Below are 22,496 nucleotides of genomic sequence, written 5' to 3'. Positions count from 1 at the left end.
GAGAGGGGAGGTATTTGCAGAGGGATAGCTGAAGGTATTTTGGACCCAGGCCCCAGAAAGCCTTGTGGACAATGCAGAGTTTTGAATTTAATCCTTGCATCCACTGGGAGCCAACGGAGAGATTTCAGAGCTGGAAACATACGATCCCAGGGCTTGAGGCCAAGGACAAGTCTTGCAATCCTGTTCTGGATTAGTTGCAGAGGGCGGAGAGTAGAGGCAGGTAGATTTAGAAAGAGGCTGTTACAATAGTCCAAGCTAGAGAGAACCAGAGCTTGGGATACCATGAGCTTCTGGGGGAAGGAGAGGAAAGGCAGAGTACCTCTGAGGAGGTTATGTTATGTTATTTTGCATTTATATAGCACCTTATATACCATTGGTATGGTCTGGAGGCGCTGGTAGGTTGAACGCCCTTGGGAACTCAAGTTCAAATCAGTAGAGAGCGTAGAGAGAGTCAAAAGGTGCATGTGAGCACCGGGTATGTGTGCAGCTTGTGCGATATCCGTGTAATAGCTGCTTCTTAGCGGTAGGTGTGGTGGTTGAGCGGTCAGGAGAATGTGTTAGTTCAGGCAGTTTTTATCCAGAACGGCTGCGGCTGCGTTAGGCCTGAGGAGAACGCCTGGCTGGGGGGTGTGAGACCAGCAGTGTCAACTTATAATGATGTGGGGTGAGCTGTGGATAGTATCTCTGTGTTCTAGTTGAGTGGTGATGTAAGGAGAGAGTAAGGATGGTGGAGTGATATGATGAGTTATATGCTCTTTCAAACGTTCTTTGCATTCTAAACCATACTATATACGTCGCGCAATATTTATGCGTTCCAGTCCGTACCGTGGACAGCTATCCATTCTATGCACCCCAGCCAGGTCCAAATACACTCTGGTCCGCCCTGCACGGTCTAGTCTGCTCCGCGCATGCGCTCTTGTCTGCCACACAACTGTCCACTTGTCCGCACCACGCATGCCCTCTTGTCTGCCTCACGCATGCACTTTGACTGCCCCAGGCATGCACTCCTGACTGCGTCATGCTCTACGCATTCAGTAGCTCAACGTACTCACCCATTCTACGCACTCATCAGTACTGGATACGTCAATGCTCGTTCGTTCTACGTGCTCGTTGGCTCTACGCGACTCGTCAGTTCACTCTGGGCACTTGATCGCTCCGGGTACTCATCCGCTTTATGCCCTCACGCGTGTTATGCATTTACCTGTTTTACGCACTTATCCCCTTTACGCACTCACCCCCTCTATGCACTCACCCCTTCTATGGACTCACCCGCTCCACGCACTTAACCGTTCCACGCACTCATCCTCTCTGCACTCATCCGTTTTAATCACTCACGCATCCAGCAGTAATATCTTGTTCTATATATTCATCTCTACACTCATCTGTCCTATACCTTCATTTACTCTGAGTATACATCCACTTCATATATTCATCCGTTCCATACGCCTATCCGCTCCATACTCCCCTCAGCTTCATACACCTAACCTATCCATACACCGATCTGCTGACTGCATACATCTAATCTCTCCATACACCGATCTGCTGGCTGCATACACCTAACCGCTCCATACACCCATCCGTTTCATGCATCCATCCGCTTATACACCCATCCGCTCCATACACCCATCCGCTCCATACACCGCACTCATCTGCTCCATGCACTCCTCCGCTCCATGCACTCCTCCGCTCCATGCACTCATCCGCTCCATACACCCATGAGTTCCATTCCACTGTCCGTTCCAAACACTCGTCCGCTCCATACACTCATCTGCTCCATACACTCATCCGTTCCATACACTCATCCACTCCCTAGACTCATCCACTCCCTACACTCATCCACTCCCTACACTCATCCACTCCCTACACTCATCCACTCCCTACACTCATCCATCATCCTGAGGAGGTGCAGTAGGAAATTTGACTTTTTAGAGACCTCAGAGATGTGGGCGGAGAAGGAAAGGGTGGAGTCAAAGATGACCCCGAGGTTCTTGGCCTCGCAGGTGGGGGTAGGAGGAGGGCCAAGGGAGGCCGGCCAGAGAGTGAGGGAAGAGGATGGTGAAGGTGTGCCGACGAGGAGGATCTCCATCTTGCTGGCATTCAGACAAAGATCATTGGTGGCACACCAATCTTGAATGGCAGTTAGGCAATCAGAGATGAGAGAGGGAGAGGAGGTGGCAGAGGGCAGCCTGAAAATGAGTTAAGTGTCGTCAGCGTAGCATGGGAGATTTGAACAGAAAATGGCAATGCAGTGGGCGAGAGTTGCCAGGTATTGGTTGAAAAGCCAGGGCGAGAGGTTAGACCCCTGGGGAACACCACAGGTATAGAGGAAGATAGATGAAAGGAAGGACCCAAGTTGGACCTGGAAGGGTCGATCTGAGAGGAAAGAGGTCAGCCAGGCCACAGCCTGATCAGTGATACCCAGGTTTTCACGGAAACGGTTGAGCAGGATGGTATGGTTGACCGTGTCGAAAGCAGAAGAGAGATCGAGGAGGATGAGGACAGAAAGAGTCAAGGTTGGAGAGCAGATCTTCACAGATGTTTAGGAGAGCAGTTCCTGTGCTTATGCCAGCTCTGAAGCCAGACTGGTGGTCATGGAGACAGCCAACAGAATTGGAATGAAGGTTAAACTGAGAGATGGCCAACTTTTCCAGGAGTTTGCCCAGAAAGGGAGTAATGGTACACGATACAGTGATTCCACTTTTGAAAAAATCTTCTTTGGATCCTTCGATTTTATGTAATTTTCATCCCAGTGCTCTCCTTCCTTTTATGAAGAAGGTTCTGAAATCAATGGTTTGCCCTCTTCTTTGCTCTTTCTTGGAATATGCCACTTTTTTCATCTTTCACAGTCGGGCTTTCGACCAGGCTGGGATGTCCGAAAGCGTGCTGGTTTCGGTACAGGACAATCTAGCCAGGGTGCATGATCAGGGCGATGTGGGAGCATTGGTTCTACTTGATCTCTCTGCCGCATTTGACACCATCGATCATGCTATCCTATTGGGTTGCTTGGCTGCAGCCTGCATTGCTGGGACAGTTTTGGCATGGTTCTCCCCTTTTCTTTCTGACCGTCAGCAAACTTTATCTCTTCCTCCTTTCCTCTCTTGGGGTAATTCTCTCTCAAATGTGGTGTCCCCCAAGGGTCTGTCATCACACTAACACCGTTTAACATCTACGTTCAGCCTCTGACCAAGCTCATTCTCTCCCACGGCTGTGTTTGCTATTCTTATTCAGTTGAATACCCAGATCCTGGTCTGCCTTGATCTCATAGTTGATGAGTCTGTGACCAGGTTTAGGGCCTGCCTTGAGACCATGGCAGAATGGATGGGCTCTAATTGGCTCAAGCTGAATGGTGAGAAGACTGAGGTGCTGTCATGATGCCTACCCCCAGGCATCCGGACCAAGCCCATCAGCCCCGGGAGCAGGCATCTAGACATTTAGTAAAACCTCAGCAGCCCCGGCTAGGGGCTATCTGGATTCAGTCCTGGCGCCTTAGTCGCCAGGCTCATAGTAGGAATCAGTCCTGGCGCCTAAGGAGCCAGGCTCATAGTCATTACTTACCTCAGGCAGACCATGCTGCAAATGACTCCAATCCAACATGAAGCCTGAAAGGGACTATTTTTCTACAGGGACTATTGTTTACTCGGTGTGGTTGTAGGGACTTCTTACCTGGGGCTACTTTTGAGGCTATTTAAACCACACCCGACCAGCAACACACGCTTCGCGTTATTCTGCATCCAGCAGCGTAACACTCACCGTGCCTGCAGCCTGCATCCAGTCTTCTGCCACGCCCGCCTCGAATCCGGAGCTCCTAAAACAAAGAGGAAAGAAAGGGACAAGGTTAGAAAACAACTTATTTCTATTCCACACCTGATTCTGGATCCATCTCATCTCCGGACCTGTAAAGAACATCATTTCTGCACGTGCCGCACCTCCAGCTGCAGCGCCGCGCCATACTCACCAGTCTTCACAGCATCCTTCGGGTCGGCGCTGCCTCCATCATTTCTTCGCCAAACTTCGGCATCTAGGAGACAAAAGAAAACCACAAGGCGAGCCGAGGGAACCAACAAATATAATTCTTACCACCATAGACTTACCTGATTTACCACCGGAGGCATCCTTTTGTGACTCTCCATATTTTCACGTGCCGCATCTGTAAAGAGAGACAAAGCAACACGTTTTCCTCGTGCAACATTTACCAGACAGCAACGGGTGACACAGACTCTTACCTGAGCGCCACCAGCTGCCACAAGAGCATCTTTTCACGAGCCAGCTGCAAGACAAGAAAGGAAGGGGGGAACAAGAGTGAACATCAGACATATTGAACTCTAATACTTACTGGTCCTCACCAGGAACCTCAGAGTCAATACTCTCCAGAACTCTCCCGAGCCTTCAAACCAGTGAAGTAACTGGAATCGACGTGCCCCTGCAAATCCACGCAGGATGGAGAGATCATCTTTCAAGAATATAAGGTGAGATTGCTGTGAGGGCATTTCGGAGGTGATTAGTTGGGGAGGACTGTGGGGGTGCCATCACTTGAATCCACAAGTGGCTAAATCCATCCCTCCACTTGCAGGAGAATATTTCTACGGGTTAAGCAGACAAGATTAGGAGGGCAGATCCAGTCAGTCATCGCTGCACTACGTATCACGTGGGTGGAGACCGCAGCTATCCGGGTCCGACCGACGCCCCTGTGGGAGCCAGGTGAGCGTAACAGGTGCTGGTGGTTGGCGCACCTTCTGCCTGAGGTACTGGTGGTGGGCCCTCCTTCTGCTTCTTCCTTCTGGACTGCTGCCTTTTGGCCTTCCTCCTTTGGCCCTCTGCCTACTCCCTCCACCACGGTTAAAGATCTTGGTGTGAAATTATCTGTGTCCCTGTCTATGGTGCCTCAGATTGGGGCTGTGTGCCAATGGGGCTATTTCCAGCTGAAACATCTTCGTATGGTCTTTCCCTTTATTGCAGCTGAGTTTCAAGCCCCTGTGACATGTGCACTGATAATCTCTTCGGTTGATTACTGGAATTCTTTTTGTTGGCACAACCTGCCTATCTTTTCCAACGACTCCAGGTCCGTCAGAACTCTACAGCCCATCTTGCCACATCTTACTCCCATTACACTCATATTTCATCCGTGCTTCGCCATCTTCACTGGCTGCCGGTTGCTCAGCGTACCAAATTCAAAGCTGTGCGGCTTGGTACACCGTGCCTATTATGCCAGGGGGCGGAATATCTCCAGGAGAAATTCCACCCTTATGTACCAGGCTGTGCACTTCGCACTGCTGATGCCTGTCTGCTACTAGTCCCTAGGTACAGACTTTGCCGAATTGGTGGCTGGGCTTTCTCAGTTGCAGCCTCCTTGCTGTGGAATTCTCTGCCCTTTAAGCTTTGCAATTTGCCTAATCACTTTCTTTTTCGCGCAAGCGTTGAAAACTCATTTTTTCTAAAAGCTCTCTGTCCCACAGTTCGGCTGAGTAGCACCAAGATGCCCCTGCGGCGAAGGTTACGCTCTACAAATAGATAAACAAAGGGCTAATGTCTTTCTTACCCACCACCTACCATGTCCCCAGTCTCATCAATGGGGCTAAGTGAGGAGGAGCTCAGGATCTACCATATAACTTCTCCAGGCCCATAATCCTCTAGCTTAGGAGGGTAGGCAGCCACCTTGAACATCCCAAAATGCACAGAAACAGACATGGGGGCTTCTTAACAACTTCATAGTATAAAATGAAGGCAAGCCATATGGTATTACACAAAATTAACATTTAACAAACATAAAGCAGCTGTTTAAGCTTTACAGTGTTTCTTTTAGTTCAACCTCATGCATTTCATGTGTAAATCTGCTGCACTGCTTTCTTTAGATTTCACCTCTTACCAGCAGCATCTAACTATTTGAAAGAGTTCTTCAGCACATGTCCTATTACAAAAAGGAAAGACTCAATCAAACGATCACTAGGAAAAAAACGAAACAGGTGCATCTAAATGGCTAATTTCAACAAAATACAGCAAGCTGCAGACAAACATAGCCCACATAACCATTCTAAATGCACAATGGACAGACTGTCAAACACACACGCTTCAAATAAGAAAGTGGTAAAACCTCAAGAAAGACTAAGGGCCTCATTACACGGTATGCGGTAAGGGTTTACCGGCACCGGTAAGGGCACTGGTACCGGTAAACCCTTACCGCCTTACTACGAGGTCCCTTTGCCGGACCCGACCTCAATGGCTGGTTTTACCAGCCGTTAAGGAACGGGCCCGCAAAGGGACCTTGGTGCTAATTACGGTACTGCAATTTGCGGTACCGTAATTACCTCCTTCCCCATTCGCATTGAGCCCTATGGGGGCAAAAATGGGAATGGGGAAGCGCCTTGGTGAATGGGGAATTACCGGCCCCGCTCACCTTGGAGTAGGCTGGTAATTCCGCCATCCACCAAGGCGGACACGGTAAAATACCGGCGGCGACCATGGCGCTAATAGCGCCATGGTTACCGCATACCGTGTAATGAGGCCCTAAGAGTAAAGTGAAATGAGATATGATAAATGTCATGTTATTTATAACGCGCTTAATACCCAGAAGATTCTAAGCGCAGACCTGGGGATTGAACATGTGGTGCTTCGTGTCGTCTTGCTTCCAAGGCAAGCACGTTGCTCCAGAGCTATCCTCCTGAGACAATGTGAAGTGATTTGGCAAGCTCACGCTTCACTAATCAAGAAAAGAGCACTGGTTTTACACTTAGATAGCAGATGCCTTAAGTAGGCCACACCTACCTGCTGCCCTAAATAAAGACAATACCAAATATTATAGACTGGAAAAAACAGTCTCAACATCTTAGATCACAGTTTTCAGTCTTTCCTAAATACAACCTGGGCTGCCTACAGCAGATTTAGCTGTGCACACCAATTTCTCTGTGGACTAGAAACCTACGGGTTGAGTAAAATGCTGGGTTCATGTCCTATGTGTAGGCATAAAGCTTAGTAAGTCCTAAGTATTTTGCTGGATATTGTGTGTGTTTTCAAGTTTGCTTGTGAAGCCTCCTGTGCACAGCAACCTACTCACTCCTATGCTTGATTTGACAAAAAAGAAATCAGTTGACTTGCATAATAAATTGTTCCCGAGCAACACGGTTGTTGAGGAACGAAATACGGTGGTTGAGGAACAACATACGGTCAACCATGGCATCCTGCTCAAACGCCTCTTTGGCAACCTGGGTATCACTGATAAGGTCCTGGCCTGGCTGACCTTTCTCACTGACCCAGCCAGGTCTAGCTGGGGTCTTTCCTCTCTTCTATCTCTCTTTCTTCCTTTAGTGTTCCCCAGTGGGCTAACCTCTCTCCCTGGCTGTTCAACCAATACCTGGCACCTCTTGCCCACCACATAGCTGCTCTATGCTTCAACTTTCAGAGCTATGCGGATGACACCCAACTCTCCTTCAGGGTCCCCTCGGCCGCCTCTACTCCTCTCTCATTCCTGACCGTCTGTCTGCTATTCAGGAGTGGTGTGCCACCAATGATCTCTGCCTTAATGCCAGTAAGACAGAGATCATCCTCATTGGAACACTAGCTCTCCTCTCTCACTCTGGCCACCCACTCCGGGTCCTCTTCCTACTCCTGTGAGGCTAGGAACCTTGGGGTCATCTTCGACTCCACCCTCTTCTCCCATCACATCTCTGATGTCTCTAAGTATTTAAACTAATCAACTGCACCTCCTCAGAGGTATTCTTCACTAACTCATTTTCCCCCAGAAACTCACTGTTTCTAGAGCTCTGGTCCTCTCAAGGCTGGACTATTGCAACAGCCTCTTTCTAAATCTTCCTGCCTCTGCTCTCTGTCCTCTACAACTAATCCAGAATAGGACTGGAAGACTGGTCCTTGGCCTCAAGCCTAGATATCGTATCTCTCCAGCTCTTAAATCTCTTCATTGGCTTCCAGTGGCAGCAAGTATCAATGTTACGCTCACCTGGTCTCTGCGGAGGCGTTGGGGCACGGTTGCAGCCCACCGGGGGCTGAGGTCGCTCAGGTCCGCCTTCGCCCTCTGCGCTTATGTGGCGACTGGTGGTAATAGATGATGCTGCTCGGGACTGCTCCTGCGTGGAGAATAGGAAGCGTGAGTATGCCAGCTTGTGCACCTGATCCCCTTCCAAACTCCTAATCCCAAAGCGTGGTACCAGTGGGATGCGCTGTCCCTGGAGGAAAGCTCACCTGTTGATTAGTTTTGTTTAGCACTCCGTCCTGCTGCTTCTGGCAGGGGCGCTTCTATGATCTGGACCGAGTTCCTTCACTGGTCCCTTGCATGTGGTAGTCGAGTCCTGCTGCGACTAAGCCACTATACTTCTGGTAAGTGTTCTGGTTTGCCTTTGTTTCCTCTTCTGTTTTTGTTGTCTTGGATTGCTGTCCCTTCCACTTTTGATGTTTGCTCTTTTGCTTTCTTCCCTTGAAGGTGAAGTTGCCGGCCCGGCAGAAGCTGCAGAGCTCGATGCGACAGCCGGAGGAAATGAGGAACGAAGCTGCAGAGGTACAGTAGCTGGTAAGTTGTTAACTAGGGGGCGCGCGGGATTCAAATGCGGCGCAGCCCTAGGACAGATGTTCTAACCTTGTCTTTCTTCTTCTTCACAGGGTCCGAGTTCGTGGATGCGGAGTGCAGTGCTGCAGCGGCGGGATCAAGATCACTGGATGTCAGGAGATGAGCCTGCAGATGAAGCGATGAAGCACCGGTTTCCTGGAGGCGAGTGTGCAGGAGAACGCCTGGTTTCAAAGGTAAGTAAACTGGTACAAGCGGCAGTGAGCATCACGTTGCACGCGAGTGCACAGTAACGCGAAGCACCGGCCTTAAGGATGGAGCAGCTTACATAGCTAAGCTTCTGAAGCTACGCCCCGGTTCAGCCTGCCTGCCACACCCGATGAGGCAGCACATGAGGACCAGGCCTATGGAGCCACACCCAATGAGTCAGCACATGAGGATGTTCTCTGGAATAAAGGCTTTCAGCTCCTGGAAAGTTCTTGTAAAATAAAAGCACTCCTGCACTGAAATAAAGTAAAAGCACTCCTGCACTGAAATAGAGTGTTCCTGCTCACATCTCTATATGAGGCTGGTGCCAAATGCGCCAGGACTGAGTCCAGCCGGGGCCCCTGTGTTTATAGGTCTTAAACAGACATACGTGAGTCAAGTGACCCATTGCCCCCATCACTAGATGGTGTGGTTTTGTGTTCTGGGGCCTGTGGCCATCACAATCAAGTTCAGGACCCTCTGCATTGTCCACAAGGCTTTCTGGGGCCTGGGACCACACTACCTCCAACTCTCTTCCCAAGTATCTCCCATCTCGAGCTCTCAGCTTATCCACCACCAACTCTCTGAGGGTCAGTACCTTTTCCAAGCAGAGAGTTGGGGGCAGATCTCTTTCTTTGGCTGGGGCTTCCCTCTGGAATAGCCTGCCCGCATCTCTCAAACTTGAGCAGAACCATCTCCGGCTCCGGAAGCAACTCAAGACCTTCCTGTTCGCTTCTGCTTTCTCTCTTCCTCTCCCCTGCTGATGACCTGTCTTTTCCACACACTGGTCACCTGGCCGCCCTCTGAACTTGGGCACAGGTGCCTGACTGTCCAGATGCACCTTGCACTGCCTCTTGGCTCCCCCAGCACTTGTGGTCTGTATCTGTAACCCTACAGTCCCCTCTCTCTGCACTTATGAGCCACCTGCTGGCTGCACTTCCCGATTACCTGCACTAAGCCACCTGCTACCTGCACTTTGATTACCTGCACTTCTCCCTACAACCCGCTACTCTTACACTTCTCCCCTTCCCCTCCCCTGCGCGTACGCAATCTTAATGACACATGGCCAAGTAAGATTGTTGCTTTGTCCTCCCCGTTTCCCCTCCTTGTCTTGTTGCGCCTAGAAATACTTGAGTACAGAACAAATAAACAGCGGGTTTCATACCTTTGCACGTAGGTGCAGAACTGCTCCAATCCCCACTCTCTGTGCAATAAATTGATGCGTTTCCAAGTAGTGAAAATGTTTTTGAGCTACAGCTGTAGGTTACGGCTGCTTGATATCGAAACTCTTCCTGGCCCATCTGGTTGTGCATTCCATTTTCTATATCTGGTGGTTTTGAACAGATCACATCTAAGAAGAAAAAGTTGAGAAGAATAGAAGTGAAAACACAAAATGTAACCAGGCAATAGTCTATTTCATAGCTGTTCACCGACAACCATGAATTATAACAGAATGACCGTCAATTTGACTTAAAAAAAAATAATCAGTCACTGAAACAGAGTTTTATTTCGGCATTAGCCATAAAAGCATAACAATCATCACCAATATCACATATAAAAATACAACTATCTGAAGTATCAATACAAGTCCCTAAGTTACTCTGTTAAAGATGTGGAGAAAAGAAGCAATAAATGACAATAATTCATCTCAAAGAGTAAGACATGCATTACTTACCGTTATAGCATTTCTGATGATTGTATCTGCTTAGATTCACATGCTGTGCATATGGTCCGACATCCAGTGGTAACCGCAGAGCATTGCATCTTGTCTTTCGGGGATCGAAAGGGGACGTCGGCATAGGAGTGTCTGTAAGACTATCCCTATCATGACGTGCAGTGTACCCAAAATCCCTCACGCGCCGAGGTCCCTCCGATTGTATTTTTTCTGCCATGAGGGAGCCCAAGGCTATTGTGATTGAGTATACAAAGAGAGAAAGTAGTAGTAAGACGTCTATGTTCCTTCCACCCCGAACGGGGAGGTAGGGAGGGCGAATGTGAATCTAAGCAGATACAATCATCAGAAATGCTATTACACTAAGTAATGCCCGTCTTCTGATGCTTGTTAATCTGCTTAGAATCACTTGCTGTGCATAGACTAGCGAGCAGTACCCGGAGTTGGAGGTGGGTTGCGAGAAGGAACAGTAGAGAAAGATGTCTTAGTACTGCTTGTCACACCTGAGAATCAGACCTAGAATGAGTGTCTAGGCAATAGTGTTTTGTAAAGATGTGTACAGAACTCCAGGTTGCCGCTTTGTAAATGGACTTGAGAGAAACATTTGCAATGGATGCGATGGAAGCCACAGTGCCCCAAGTAGAGTGTGCTCTAGGCTTGAAGGGCAGATCTCTCTTGGCAAGAGAGTAGCAGAGTATGATGCAACTGACAATCCACCTGGAGATGGTTGATTTAGAGACAGGGTGCCCTTCTCTACCAGCCGCCACTGAAACGAAAAACTGGTTTGTTTTCCTTACTGGTTTAGTTCTTTCCAGATAATACATGACTGCCCTATGCACATCAAGTGTATGTAGGCTTCTTTCTGCCACATTAGAGGGGTTCTGGAAGAATGTGGGTCTATTGATTGGTTTACATGGAACTTTGAAATGAATTTGGGCGCAAACCATGGGTGAGTGCGCAGAACCACCTTGTCTCTGAATTGAGACAAATGGGTCTAGAACTGAAAGGGCCTGTAGTTCACTAACTCTTCTTATTGAAGTGACTGCCACTACGAAGGCAGTCCAGTAAATGAGTGCTTTAAGGCTAGCCTTATGCATACGTTCAAAGGGGGATCCCATTAGTCTAGTTAATAGCACATTCAGGTCTCATCCGGGAGCTTGGTTTGAAATAGGGGGATGAAGTCCATTAACCCCTTGCATGAAAGCTTTCATTACTGGGATCTTCCACCACAACATCTTTCTCTGGGACGTGGTATAGGCTGAAAGTGCAGCTAAGCGGACCTTCAGGGAATTAAAAACCAGCCCCGAGTCCAGTAGGTGAGTCAGGTATAGTACAATATGTGTAGGTGAGCAGACCATGGGATTCATGCTCTTGGAATTGCACCAGATAAAGCTTTTCCACTTATTGGAGCAGAAATGTCTGGCGTTAGGCTTTCTTGCCTAAGTATGTCCATGCATCTCTGAGGAAGTTGGAAGTGCCCGAACTCTATGACTTCAGGAGCCAGGCCGCTAAGTTGAGAGTTTACGGGCATGGATGGAGTGTTCCCCCCTGTTCTGCGGATGTTGTATGGGCAAGGTAGTTTCATCGGAGGGGAGGTTGACATCTCCATCAGATGGAAGAACCATGGTTGGCTGGGCCACATAGGGGCCACCAGAATCATTGTGACTGGTTCCTGGTGTATCTTATGCACTATCTTGTTGAGTAGGGGCGTTGGGAGAAAAGCGTAAACAAATTTCCCTGACGTGTTATCCAGAGGCCGTTCCCCTTTGAGTGATTCTGATGGTACCTGGAAGCATAAACTGGGCATTGTGAGTTCTCCAGAGTTGCGAACGAGTCGATCTCTGGAAAGCCCCATTCTGCGAAAGCAGAGACAATGTCTTTGTGTAGTCGCCATTTGTACTCTGTGGGTAGTGGGAAGTCTCCGACAGAAGACTGAGACAGGAGGACCATCCAGAAAGCCCACTTCCATATGTTCTGGGACAGTTTGGATAACCCTGGTGAGTGTGTGCCCCCTTGCCTGTTCAAGTAATACATGGTTGTGGTACTGTCCATGATGACTAGTACTGTCTTCCACTGTAACTGTCTGAAAGGCCTTGAGAGCTTTGAACACTGCTAACAACTCCAACAGATTTATGTGGTTGGATGCTACTGCCGAGCACCAAAATCTGTGCGCCGTCTGATGAAGGAGGTGAGCCCCCCCACATCCCCTGAGATGCATCCGTAGTGAGAGTGGCTTCTACTGCGGGGGTGGTGAAATTGTTCCACTTCAAGAGGTTTTCCCTCGACCACCACTGCAGAGAGAGAACGAGGGCTGCCGAGATAACCACTAGATCGCCCCACTGTCCGCTGGCCTGACACCATTGGCTGTTGAGCCACTCTTGCATGGGGCGCATGCGCAAACGTACGTGTAGGACTAAGTAAATGAAGGAGGCCATCATTCCTAACAGTCGCATGGTCTTCCGTACAGTCACCTCTCGACTGCCTAAATATTGAGAGATCTGGAACACCATGTTTTGAACCCTCTCGCTGGAGGGGAAGACAAGACCGTCTTCTGTCCGAATTAGAGCCCCCAGGAATTTCTTGACTTGGCTGGGGTCTAGGCTGGACTTTTTCTAGTTTATTGAGAATCCTAGACTGAAGAGTAGATCTATCGTCTTCTGGGTGTTTGAAGGCATGTGCAGTACAAATCCCCTGTTATTAGCCAGTCGTTGAGGTAAGGGTAAACTGGGATGGATTGCCTGCGCAGGTGAGCCGCCGCTACTGCCAGCACTTTTGTAAATACCCTTGGGGCTGAGGCAATACCGAAGGGAAGGACCTTGAACTGATAGTGTTTGTTCTCTATCATGAACCTTAAGTATTTTCTGTGTGCTGTCAACATTGAAATATGAAAGTATGCATCTTTCATGTCCAATGTTGCCATGTAGTCCCCCTGTGTCAGTAGAGGGATTACCTCTTGCAATGTTATCATCCGAAACCTTTGTGGTTTGACAAATGTGTTCACTGGGCGAAAGTCTAGAACAGGCGCATGGTGAGATCCTTTTTGGGTACAAGGAAGAACACTGCATAAATACCCTCATTTACCTGTAGAACAGGGAAGACTTCAATCGCACCCTTTACTTGCAGTATCTCGACCTCTTGCAGTAGTATCTTCAGATGTTCTGGCGACAAACGCCTGGACTTTGGTGGTCGGTATCGAGGTGGTCGGCTGAACTCGATAGAGTAACCGTGGGTGACGGTCTTGAGCACCCACTGGTCGGTGATAATTCCCTCCCATACGTGGAAGAATGATGTTATCCATCCCCCGACCGGGGAGGCATGGGAGGGGACCCAAATTAGTAAGTAATTTCGGATTTGAGGATGGAGAGCCTTTAGGGGTGGTGCTTCTACCCCTTCCTTTGCCACTGCGCTGTCCTCTTGGCTGATATTGGTTTGAGGCAGCTGCCTCCTCACCTGAAGACCATGTGATTCCCATTCCAAACTGGTTGTGGGGGAAAGGTGGGAAAGATTGCCCACAATAGGAGTGGCGAGAGCTACCCCCTCACTGCTGATAGGGTCTCTCAGTTATCTGACTTCAGCATCTCACGTTCCTTCTTCGCAGTCTCTAGAGCCTCATCCACCGCCTTTCCAAACAGGTTAGATTCCTCTACCGGTTTGTTGATTAGGGACGCCTGTGCTTTCGGTTTGAATCCCAAATATTTTAACCATGCATGCCTTTTCAATAAGGTACCTTGGGCCAATGTCATACCTGCTGTCTCTGCAGCATCCAGGGTGTTTTTAAGAATGTTATGATTCACCTGCCTCCCCTCCGACACAACCGTCTGCAGACGTGATCGTCTTGGTTCTGGGACCTCTTGCAGGCCTTCCTGGAGTAGATTCCACTCAACATCGCTGTAACTAGCCAACACCGTGGGATTGTTGGCTATCCTGGTGGAATAGACTGCTGCAGTTGTAAAATGTTTCCCCAGGGCATACAACTTCCTTGTCCGGCGGTGACTCGCCCGTGGACAAAGGCAGAACCTGCCTTTTTCCTAGTCGTCGTTACCACTAGGGAATCTGGAGTGGCATGTCCCTGGATGTAGAGAGAGTCTGTAGGCGAGGGGCGAAAATGTTTCTCGACCCGTGGGTTAATTCCCTTGTCTGAGATGGCGTTAGCAAAGAAGCGGCGATACGCCGTTTGATGGAGTTAAACAGCGGTAACGCCTGGGTTGAGGGTGGTTTCCCCTTCAAAATATCTTCCACAAAATCGGTGTCCTGCACCGCTTGAGTGGTAATCTGAAAATGTTCTGCTGCTTTCTTTAGTATAGCACTGAATGCCATCTGGTCATCTATGGGAGATGCCTGTCTTATGGGAGGAGAAGCGGGAGGATCTATGCAGATTGCATCTGGATCCGGGGTAGTGGCCGTTGACCGCCACAGTGCATCGCCCACTGGCTGCTCATCCCCCACCAATCTGGGGCCTGGTCTGTAGGGTCCCCAAAAGGGTAATCTCCCTGCACATACGGGTCCAGAGGAATCCCCTCTGGTTCCGCCAGATCAAACACCTCCTCATGAAGAGGGCAGGAGGTCCTTTGAAACTTAGACACAGGATAGAGGTCTTCCTCACTGGGCCTTTTAGGCATGATGAACCTTTCTGAAAAGTCCACAAATTTCAAATATGTATTCATATACCCTCAAACCTGTCCCTTGTCCATACAGATGAACCAGAGGCGTCTGGAGGGGCGGGGGGGCTCTTCTTGGGGATCTGTGTTCTTAAGCCGTCGAGATTTATCTGACAGTCTTAGCCAGGGGCTGGGAACCATCAGAATACTCTTCCAGCGCTTCTCGACTTGTGGACGTGTCTCTCGACTTGTCCTTAAGCCTAGTTACCGTCGCAACTATGTTTTCCAGACTTTTGCGTATGGTCGGCGTGTCCGGGAGGGATTTCAACTGCCCTAGCGGCTTCGTAGTGGTTTTCGACGTCACCAAAACTTTATGCGTCGGCGCTAAGAGGCCTCTCAACACTATTATGGCTTTTGGTGCTGACGCCCTTATCACTTGAGTGCCCAGACGCATGCCGCCTAGACGGTTGCAGGGAGGGCGGCCGACCGAGTGGATTCCGAAGATATTGGCGTACTCGCTGGCATCTTTGGCCGTCCCATCAAGTCAGTCGAGGAGGCCCGGTGGGTTGTGTGCTTTCCTTTGTGTGAAGTGTCCTGTCGCCACCGGAGTGTACACTCCCCATAGCAGAACCAGTGGCCGGCCTACCGGGGACAGACGTTGCCGAGCGGGACTGCTCCGAAGATAGGTCAATGGCTTCCGTATCAGAGCCACGGCTGTCGCTCACTTCCTCGTCACTCTCGGCGCCTGTGGCGGCAGGGGAGCTACATTCGGCCTGCATCATGGTCTAGGCCACCCACTGTTTAAATTGCTGTTCTTTTATCGTTTTAGGACGTAAAAGCTTGCAAGACCAACAGGACTCCTCGTGGTGGTCTCGAGGTAGACACTTATTGCAGCTGCGGTGCGTGTCTTTCCAGGGGTACTTGCCCTTACAGGAAGGGCACAATTTAAAATGTGTCCTGTCCATAGCTCAGGTTTATAGTGACAGCAAAACCAGAAAGTAAGAGAGAGAAACAGCCCCGGAGCCCACTCCCCCTAGCCGTCGAAGTCTACAGTTGTCTTCCGCTGTCTACCGCCTTGGTTGGTAAGTAGTCATCGATGAAGGGGACATATATAAAACGACCGGAGGTAGTGGACAAAGATAAGTATTTCGCAATTTTTCCAGCTGCGCATAAGGCGACCAGCTAGACAGGCGAAAAAAACCAATCTGAGGGACCTCAACACGTAAGGGATTTTGGGTACACTACACGTCATGATAGGGATAGTGTTAGAGGCACGCCCATGTCGACGTCCCCTTTCGATCCTCGAAAGATAAGATGCAATACTCTGCGATTACCACTAGATGTCGGACTATATGCACAGCATGTGATTCTAAGCAGATTCACAAGCATCAGACCTGTAAATATGCAGTAACGCAAGGTAGAAAGACAATGTATAGAAGCTTGCTATAGAGGCATATATAACGTGGCAAAGACGGCCATATTAGGAAAATGGACGACAGCTCACGTTGAATTTAACTAAGCTACCTCAGAGACAGGCCGAGGCTGTAAGAATCAGGAGACGTGGAAAGAAATCCCTGTGAGCAGACCAAACGATGATTCAAGGTTGGCCCAAAGCGAAGATGCTATTTTGGATAATAAGCGCAAAGCACAAAGGGAGTACATGGATAAACTCTGAATGTGGTACACTCTTCAATAGATGAAGAAGATGAAAACGTCTGTTGGAGCCAAAGTGCTGGTCAATTAAAAGTGTATAAAGTTCATATGAAATAGAGTGAGCAAGTCTCTAGAGGCCAAGAGGAGCAACAGCATCCTGCATAATTAAATCAAATCGCTGTAAAACTAAGGATGAAATGACCATATTTGTGGTCTCTTTGCATGTGACTCAGAAGTCGAAAAACAAAGGCTATTCATTAGAGCTTTAAGCTAAAATAGTGGTGTGCTCGCACTCCCTTGAATGTTCCAGGACAGTGAGCAGCAACAAGGCCAACTACCAATGCAAGACTTTTGCTGATAGCCTGATGATGAGAGATGTTGGAGTAATTGGGAAAATGGGGAGTAGTCTGTCAGGATTAAAACACCTATGTTTCGTTTCACATACATGCTGCTAAAGAGCCAAAAGTCCAAGGCTGGGATAGAATGGCAACCAATCAGTGGGTTTGGGGGCCAACCTAACATACAATGTTGCAGGAGCCAACCCACTGATGTTTTGTCTGCTATAATCAATATTCCCCCTCCCTTGCCTCGTTGCGCCTTGAAACACTTGTGTATAGGCGCGCTATAAGTGCCATATCATATCATACTATATGTGTTTAGAGGTAGTTCAAGGTGTGCCCTGTAGACAAGGGGTAGCCAATGAAGTACTGATCCTTACATGTTCTATAAGTAGATATGTTCCCTTGACCAAACCCTTCCCTTGATAGGTTTTGTATTTTGCCACGTAGAATGACATCATAAATAATGCATATTGGGGTATAAGACCTCCATGTTACAAACTTGGTTGTGAGTGTGCAAGCATCAATCCGATGCCTGCCAATTGACCCTGCTTTATTTGAGACTAAAGTAGTACTTTGCCTTACTCTGAGTCTGTCTGATTTATTTGGTCTAACACCTATTATTGCAATTGCATCTAGCACAAAAGCAGCTTCAAGATGCTAGGGCACATAAGTAGTTAGAAACTGCATACTTCATTAGCTTGTTTGCAGAATTTCATAGCCTTGTGAACTGTACGAATTTCATTTCTTAAATATAGTCTCCTGTATTTCTTATGAGTTGTGCAAAACAGCATAAAAATATTCTTCAATTTCTGTTGCATTGCAGCCGGATAGACACTGGTTCCTTGAGTATTCAGTCCAGGACTTGGATTGATAAACTAAGGGTAAAATCCCAAACCTATGTTTAACAAAAAGTGAACGTGCAAACCTTGGTCTCACAACATCCAGGTTTTTTCTAAACCAAAATTGTTTTATGATCCCAGTACCTTAGTGTCAGTGCAGACAAAGCTCTACCTTAATATGAGTTCTTCTCAATGTAATGGTATCTCAAAGTTATATTGATGCTTAGTACCCGCTAATATTGTAAGCGCCTTACATCAAAGCTCAGTATGTCCTGGTGGCATAGCATCTGATGCAGGGAGTTTAATGCATCTGCGTCAGCACAGTGAGGTGCCACCATCTTCTGATAGGACATCCCTGAGCGCTTCCCTGTATGTTTGACAAGGGTTGGCGAACAGCAATATAACATTATTGTCCGGGTAATCTTTGCTAGGCCAAGGGCTTTTTTCAAAAAATATATTTGCATAGGTGACGTCCCCGGAGTTCTGCTCCATATAGGGCAGTCCGTTGTGCCTGAAGTTTATTGTTAAGGTTGGGATTAAAGCTTCACCAAAACGTTATTTTGAGAATCTACAAATTGCTACAAGTTGCATAACATTACATTGGATTTTTCAATATGGGATGACCATTTACCAGAATACATTAATCGAATAACTAAATAGTCATAGATATTGACTTGTTCAATAGCAGAGTCTTCAACATGTAAGGAAAGTTTAAACTTCTTTTTCCCGCAAGGCCTAATCACCATTTCTTCCGTTTTTGTATAGTAAATTACTAAGCCCATGTTCTTGCAAACGTTGGGAAATACATTAGGCTGCTGGTTCCGGCCAGGTGAGTTAGTAATACCAGGCGCAAATCATCAGCAAATAATACTGGTATTTGTCAATACCTTTTGTGGGGGCATCCGTTGGAGTCGATATCACAGATCAACAATCCACAGCTCTGCCGCACACCTTGGCCACCATATCACAACAGACTTGTTGTTTGTGTGTAATGGCAAAAGGGCTGTATATAATGGCAATGGTTTAGCTACATTCCATAGGGTTTCCCAGAGCTCAACCCGTGGGACTCCATCAAACGCATTTTGGCGATCAACAAACAGAACTTATAAATTAACCCTTCTAAGAATTACATATTTCTGTATAAGAAGAAACAATCTATACCCCTGGTCTATGGGGCTGCTACCTGCCCCATGTGTATTTAATCAAATTGTTCACTTTGATCGAGTTGCTAAAATGACCGAATGATACCTTACCATAGATTTTCCCAACCAAATTTGAAGCGGAAATGGCCCAAAAATTAATTGGCTCCTCCATTCATATTGGTTGGTACGATTTTGGCTCTTTTCCAAGATTTTGGTACAGTGCCCCTCTCCTTATTATAGCGTTAAATAATTCCACAAATACAGGCTCCGGTTGAAAGGTTTGCTTTTAAATAAGCATACAGGGATAGGATTGTGTCCCGGGGCTTTACTGCCATTTAGAGAAAGCACCTCACGTAATGTAAAAATCTGCGAATTTTGGGGTGTGCTCTGAGGTAATATCATATTACATGTTTTTGTCTCAAAGGATCTTGACCCACTATACAGATTTTTAAAATGTTCAAACAAAGTGAATTATTAATGAAAACTGAACACTGGGAAATGCTGAAGGCGATCCATGATAATACAGTGCTGCCCATTTGGAGAAGCCATAAGAAGGGATCTTCACAAATTGCAAACTATTTATACTGAAATGCACTGCACCCTGCTCTTATTCAAGCGCCCCGGACTATGAATCAGAAAGACTTGATCGATATACAGTAGGCATTTGTCATTAGTGGAATGTGACATCTCTACAAAGAATGCCATTTCCCATTCACATTTCATACTACATCTTGTGGCCATCAGGCAAGTGTGTTATTCTAGTCATTCACGCTTGACATTGAGAGCTGGCCTGCTAGTTGAAAGAAGAAGGTACTAGCTGTAGTAACAGTGCGCAGGGCCTCACTGCGTTTAGAAATACCAGCTGTTTCACTGCTCTGACCATTTTATAGGTTTTGGAAGTGAAACACAGAAAAAATGACTATTTTGTGGAGGCAATATCTCCTACACAGATGTAATAATGGTGGCAATATTAACACATGCAGGCATAACTGGTGAGATGGCACGGCTCTTAATCATGCGTTGTAAGGAAGGCATGGTAACAAGAATAGACAGACACAAGTGATCACGGTTCAAGGGTGTTTATTAAACTGTATAGGTAGGTTGGAAAAACGCCTAAACTAAACCTAAATCTAAGATGGGAGCAAGCTACGACCATCGAAGAATAATAAGGCAGTCCTAGTGGTGTCTTGTCAAATAAAAGGGCCTATACTAAGAAAAACCTATTGCAAATCCTTACAACTAATACAAAAAGAGTGTGGGATAGTGTTCACAAGAAAGAAAGAAGTGTTCATAAACAAAAAAGTCAAGATGTGGTAGCCTGGGGTCTCCCTTGGCCACATTTTGAGCATGGGACAAGACGGGACTCCTGAGCACAGCACACTCTTGAGCTTCCCCAGCACGAGACGACAGTTCCGTTTCTGGACCTTCGGTGGTTAAGTATCTTTTCTACAACAAAAAAAAAAGTCTCTTGCCTCCAAGGACCTGATGTGATCAAAAATAATTAACAAAAAGCTTTTTCCGTATGTACAGTCGGTGATGCTTATCCACCCCTGGATCCCCCTCTTCCGGGCTCAGACCATTCTCGAACGTCAGCGTCCCTCCGTCGGGTTCACTATGGCTTGTATGAAAAGATATTCTCTCCTTTCGTATTCAAAAATATTAATGTCTTTTTAAACAGTTGATTGTGGACATCACCCTGTCGGTTTCACTCTTTGTCCTCACAATGTTAATCGGCATCATGATTTGTTGCGTTCTTTAGGCATTCCTTTGTCGGGTTCACTCTTGCCAATCTTACAGTTCCTTTGCTTCCCTTGGTTTCTAATCGTGTGCTGGTCAAAGACTTTCGACTGTACAGAGGATTTAGGAAGACCCCTGTATCACCACTTCGACCTTTCTTTTGCGGCTCTCCTACACCCTTCTGGTTTCAGTAGTTTCAACAAACGTGGGATTTAACCAGTCTCTCGAGTGAGCACCCACGTTGTGCCGGACCCCTCTGCAGCTGGTTTTCTCTTAATATTAATAGTTCTTGGAACTTTCCTTAAACTGCGACGTTGCGACTTTCGTCCAACACAGTTCAGTTTCTTATCATCCTCCCCTCGACTCACCTACTGTGAGGAACCACTCAGCTTTTCTTATATCTGGTGTCAAGGCCGATACCATGGTAGCAGGTGTCTTTCTCTGTACCGCTTATCAGTGTAGGCATGCTCTGTGTACTGTTGACATCTGCTGCAACACACGCTGGCTATAGTTCAGGGTCTTACGATTCCTCGGAAAGGGCAAGGTAGCGTCTCTTCCTGCCATCCTTTCGGTTCTTGCTACTTTTCTCCTCCTCTTGAACTGTTATGCTTGGATAGCTGTTTTGTCATCTCGTCTGTCTTGCTCTCGTGTGCTCTTTTGCTCCACCTTTGGCCCTATGGGGAAGAGAAAGGGCTGTCAGGTGTGTGTGATTCTGTTCAATTGCCCCTCCTTTGCCTGACCCTCGTGTTGGGACACATCAGGTAGACGACTTTGGTGTTAGTCTGTCATCTTTCATGGTGTGTGCAAGTGTTTGTTTAGGAAAGGAGGGCATAGAGTGTTTGAGTATCCTACGTGGTAGGTTGGGGAAAAGGGGTTAGAAGTCGGGAGATACCGCCTCTCACCTGTTGGTGTCTCACTTCCACTCCCTGTGGACCCTCCCACCCCATCCAGTGATCCTCCTTCACTGGTCCACCTCCAGGAACTAGATCAAATGGAGATGGCCATGTCCTGGCCACCTGGATGACTGATTCCCGGGGACTAGTCAGGGATACACCTTCAGGTTGGAACGACGTCCTTTCATCGCCTGCTTTTACATTCCCAGGCTTTTAAACGTGCACATTCCATCAAATGTGCTCATCGTTTTTTTTAGGGGGGGGGGTGGGAAAGGGCAAATAAGGGTTTGGCCGGGTGGTCAATAGTAAAAAATAAGTGTGGGTGGGGGGCGACCCCCCCCAAAAAAATGGAAAAAAAAACAATGAGCACATTCAATGGAATGTGCACGTTTAAAAGCCTGGCGATGTAAAAGCAGGTAATGAAATGACATGGAGCACTTCAGGTTTCTCACAGCGGACCATTGCTATTACTGCATTATTACTACGTGCAGCAACGATAATGGAGACCGCCAAATTTGCAACTGGGCCCTTAGTCTTTCATTCCCCTTCTATTATACTCCACCCTTAAGGGAAAGGAGCCCAGCCTGTGACAAACCTGCAGCAGGAAAATAATGTCAGGGGTATACCATTGATGTCCTGCACCCACACACCCTTTTGTTTTGGCTTGGTTGCTTAAAGAATTTCCAAGATAGCAGTGGAAAGATCCAAAAGAAAACATACCAGGGACTATGGGGACGTGACTAACTAATGTGATGTAGGGAGGTTGTGCAGGAATTAGGAGTGAGCATGATAGCATGCAGACAGGGTACAAAGCAATATATGAAGTCTGCACGTCCCAAGTCAAGAGTACAGAGTTGCAGAGGCTC

The 22,496-nt window shown here is 47.6% G+C and overlaps 1 protein-coding gene across 12 annotated transcripts in view; it reads right to left on the bottom strand.

Moving 5' to 3' along the window:
• The window catches only part of LOC138520856 (complement decay-accelerating factor-like), a 623,694-nt gene that overhangs the window by 352,771 nt on the left and 248,427 nt on the right, over positions 1-22,496 (bottom strand). For all 12 annotated transcript variants that reach the window (XM_069633259.1, XM_069633263.1, XM_069633265.1 and 9 more), the window contains one exon: positions 9,921-10,106. In XM_069633259.1, coding sequence (XP_069489360.1) covers positions 9,921-10,106 — 186 coding nt within the window. The remainder of the gene's footprint in view (positions 1-9,920; positions 10,107-22,496) is intronic.

The sequence above is a fragment of the Ambystoma mexicanum genome, chromosome 13 (genome assembly GCF_040938575.1).
Source record: "Ambystoma mexicanum isolate Mex_15411 chromosome 13, UKY_AmexF1_1, whole genome shotgun sequence".
Lineage (NCBI taxonomy): Eukaryota > Metazoa > Chordata > Amphibia > Caudata > Ambystomatidae > Ambystoma > Ambystoma mexicanum.
The sequence above is the reverse complement of the archived record's forward strand: the minus strand, read 5'-3'. Positions and strand labels throughout refer to the sequence as shown.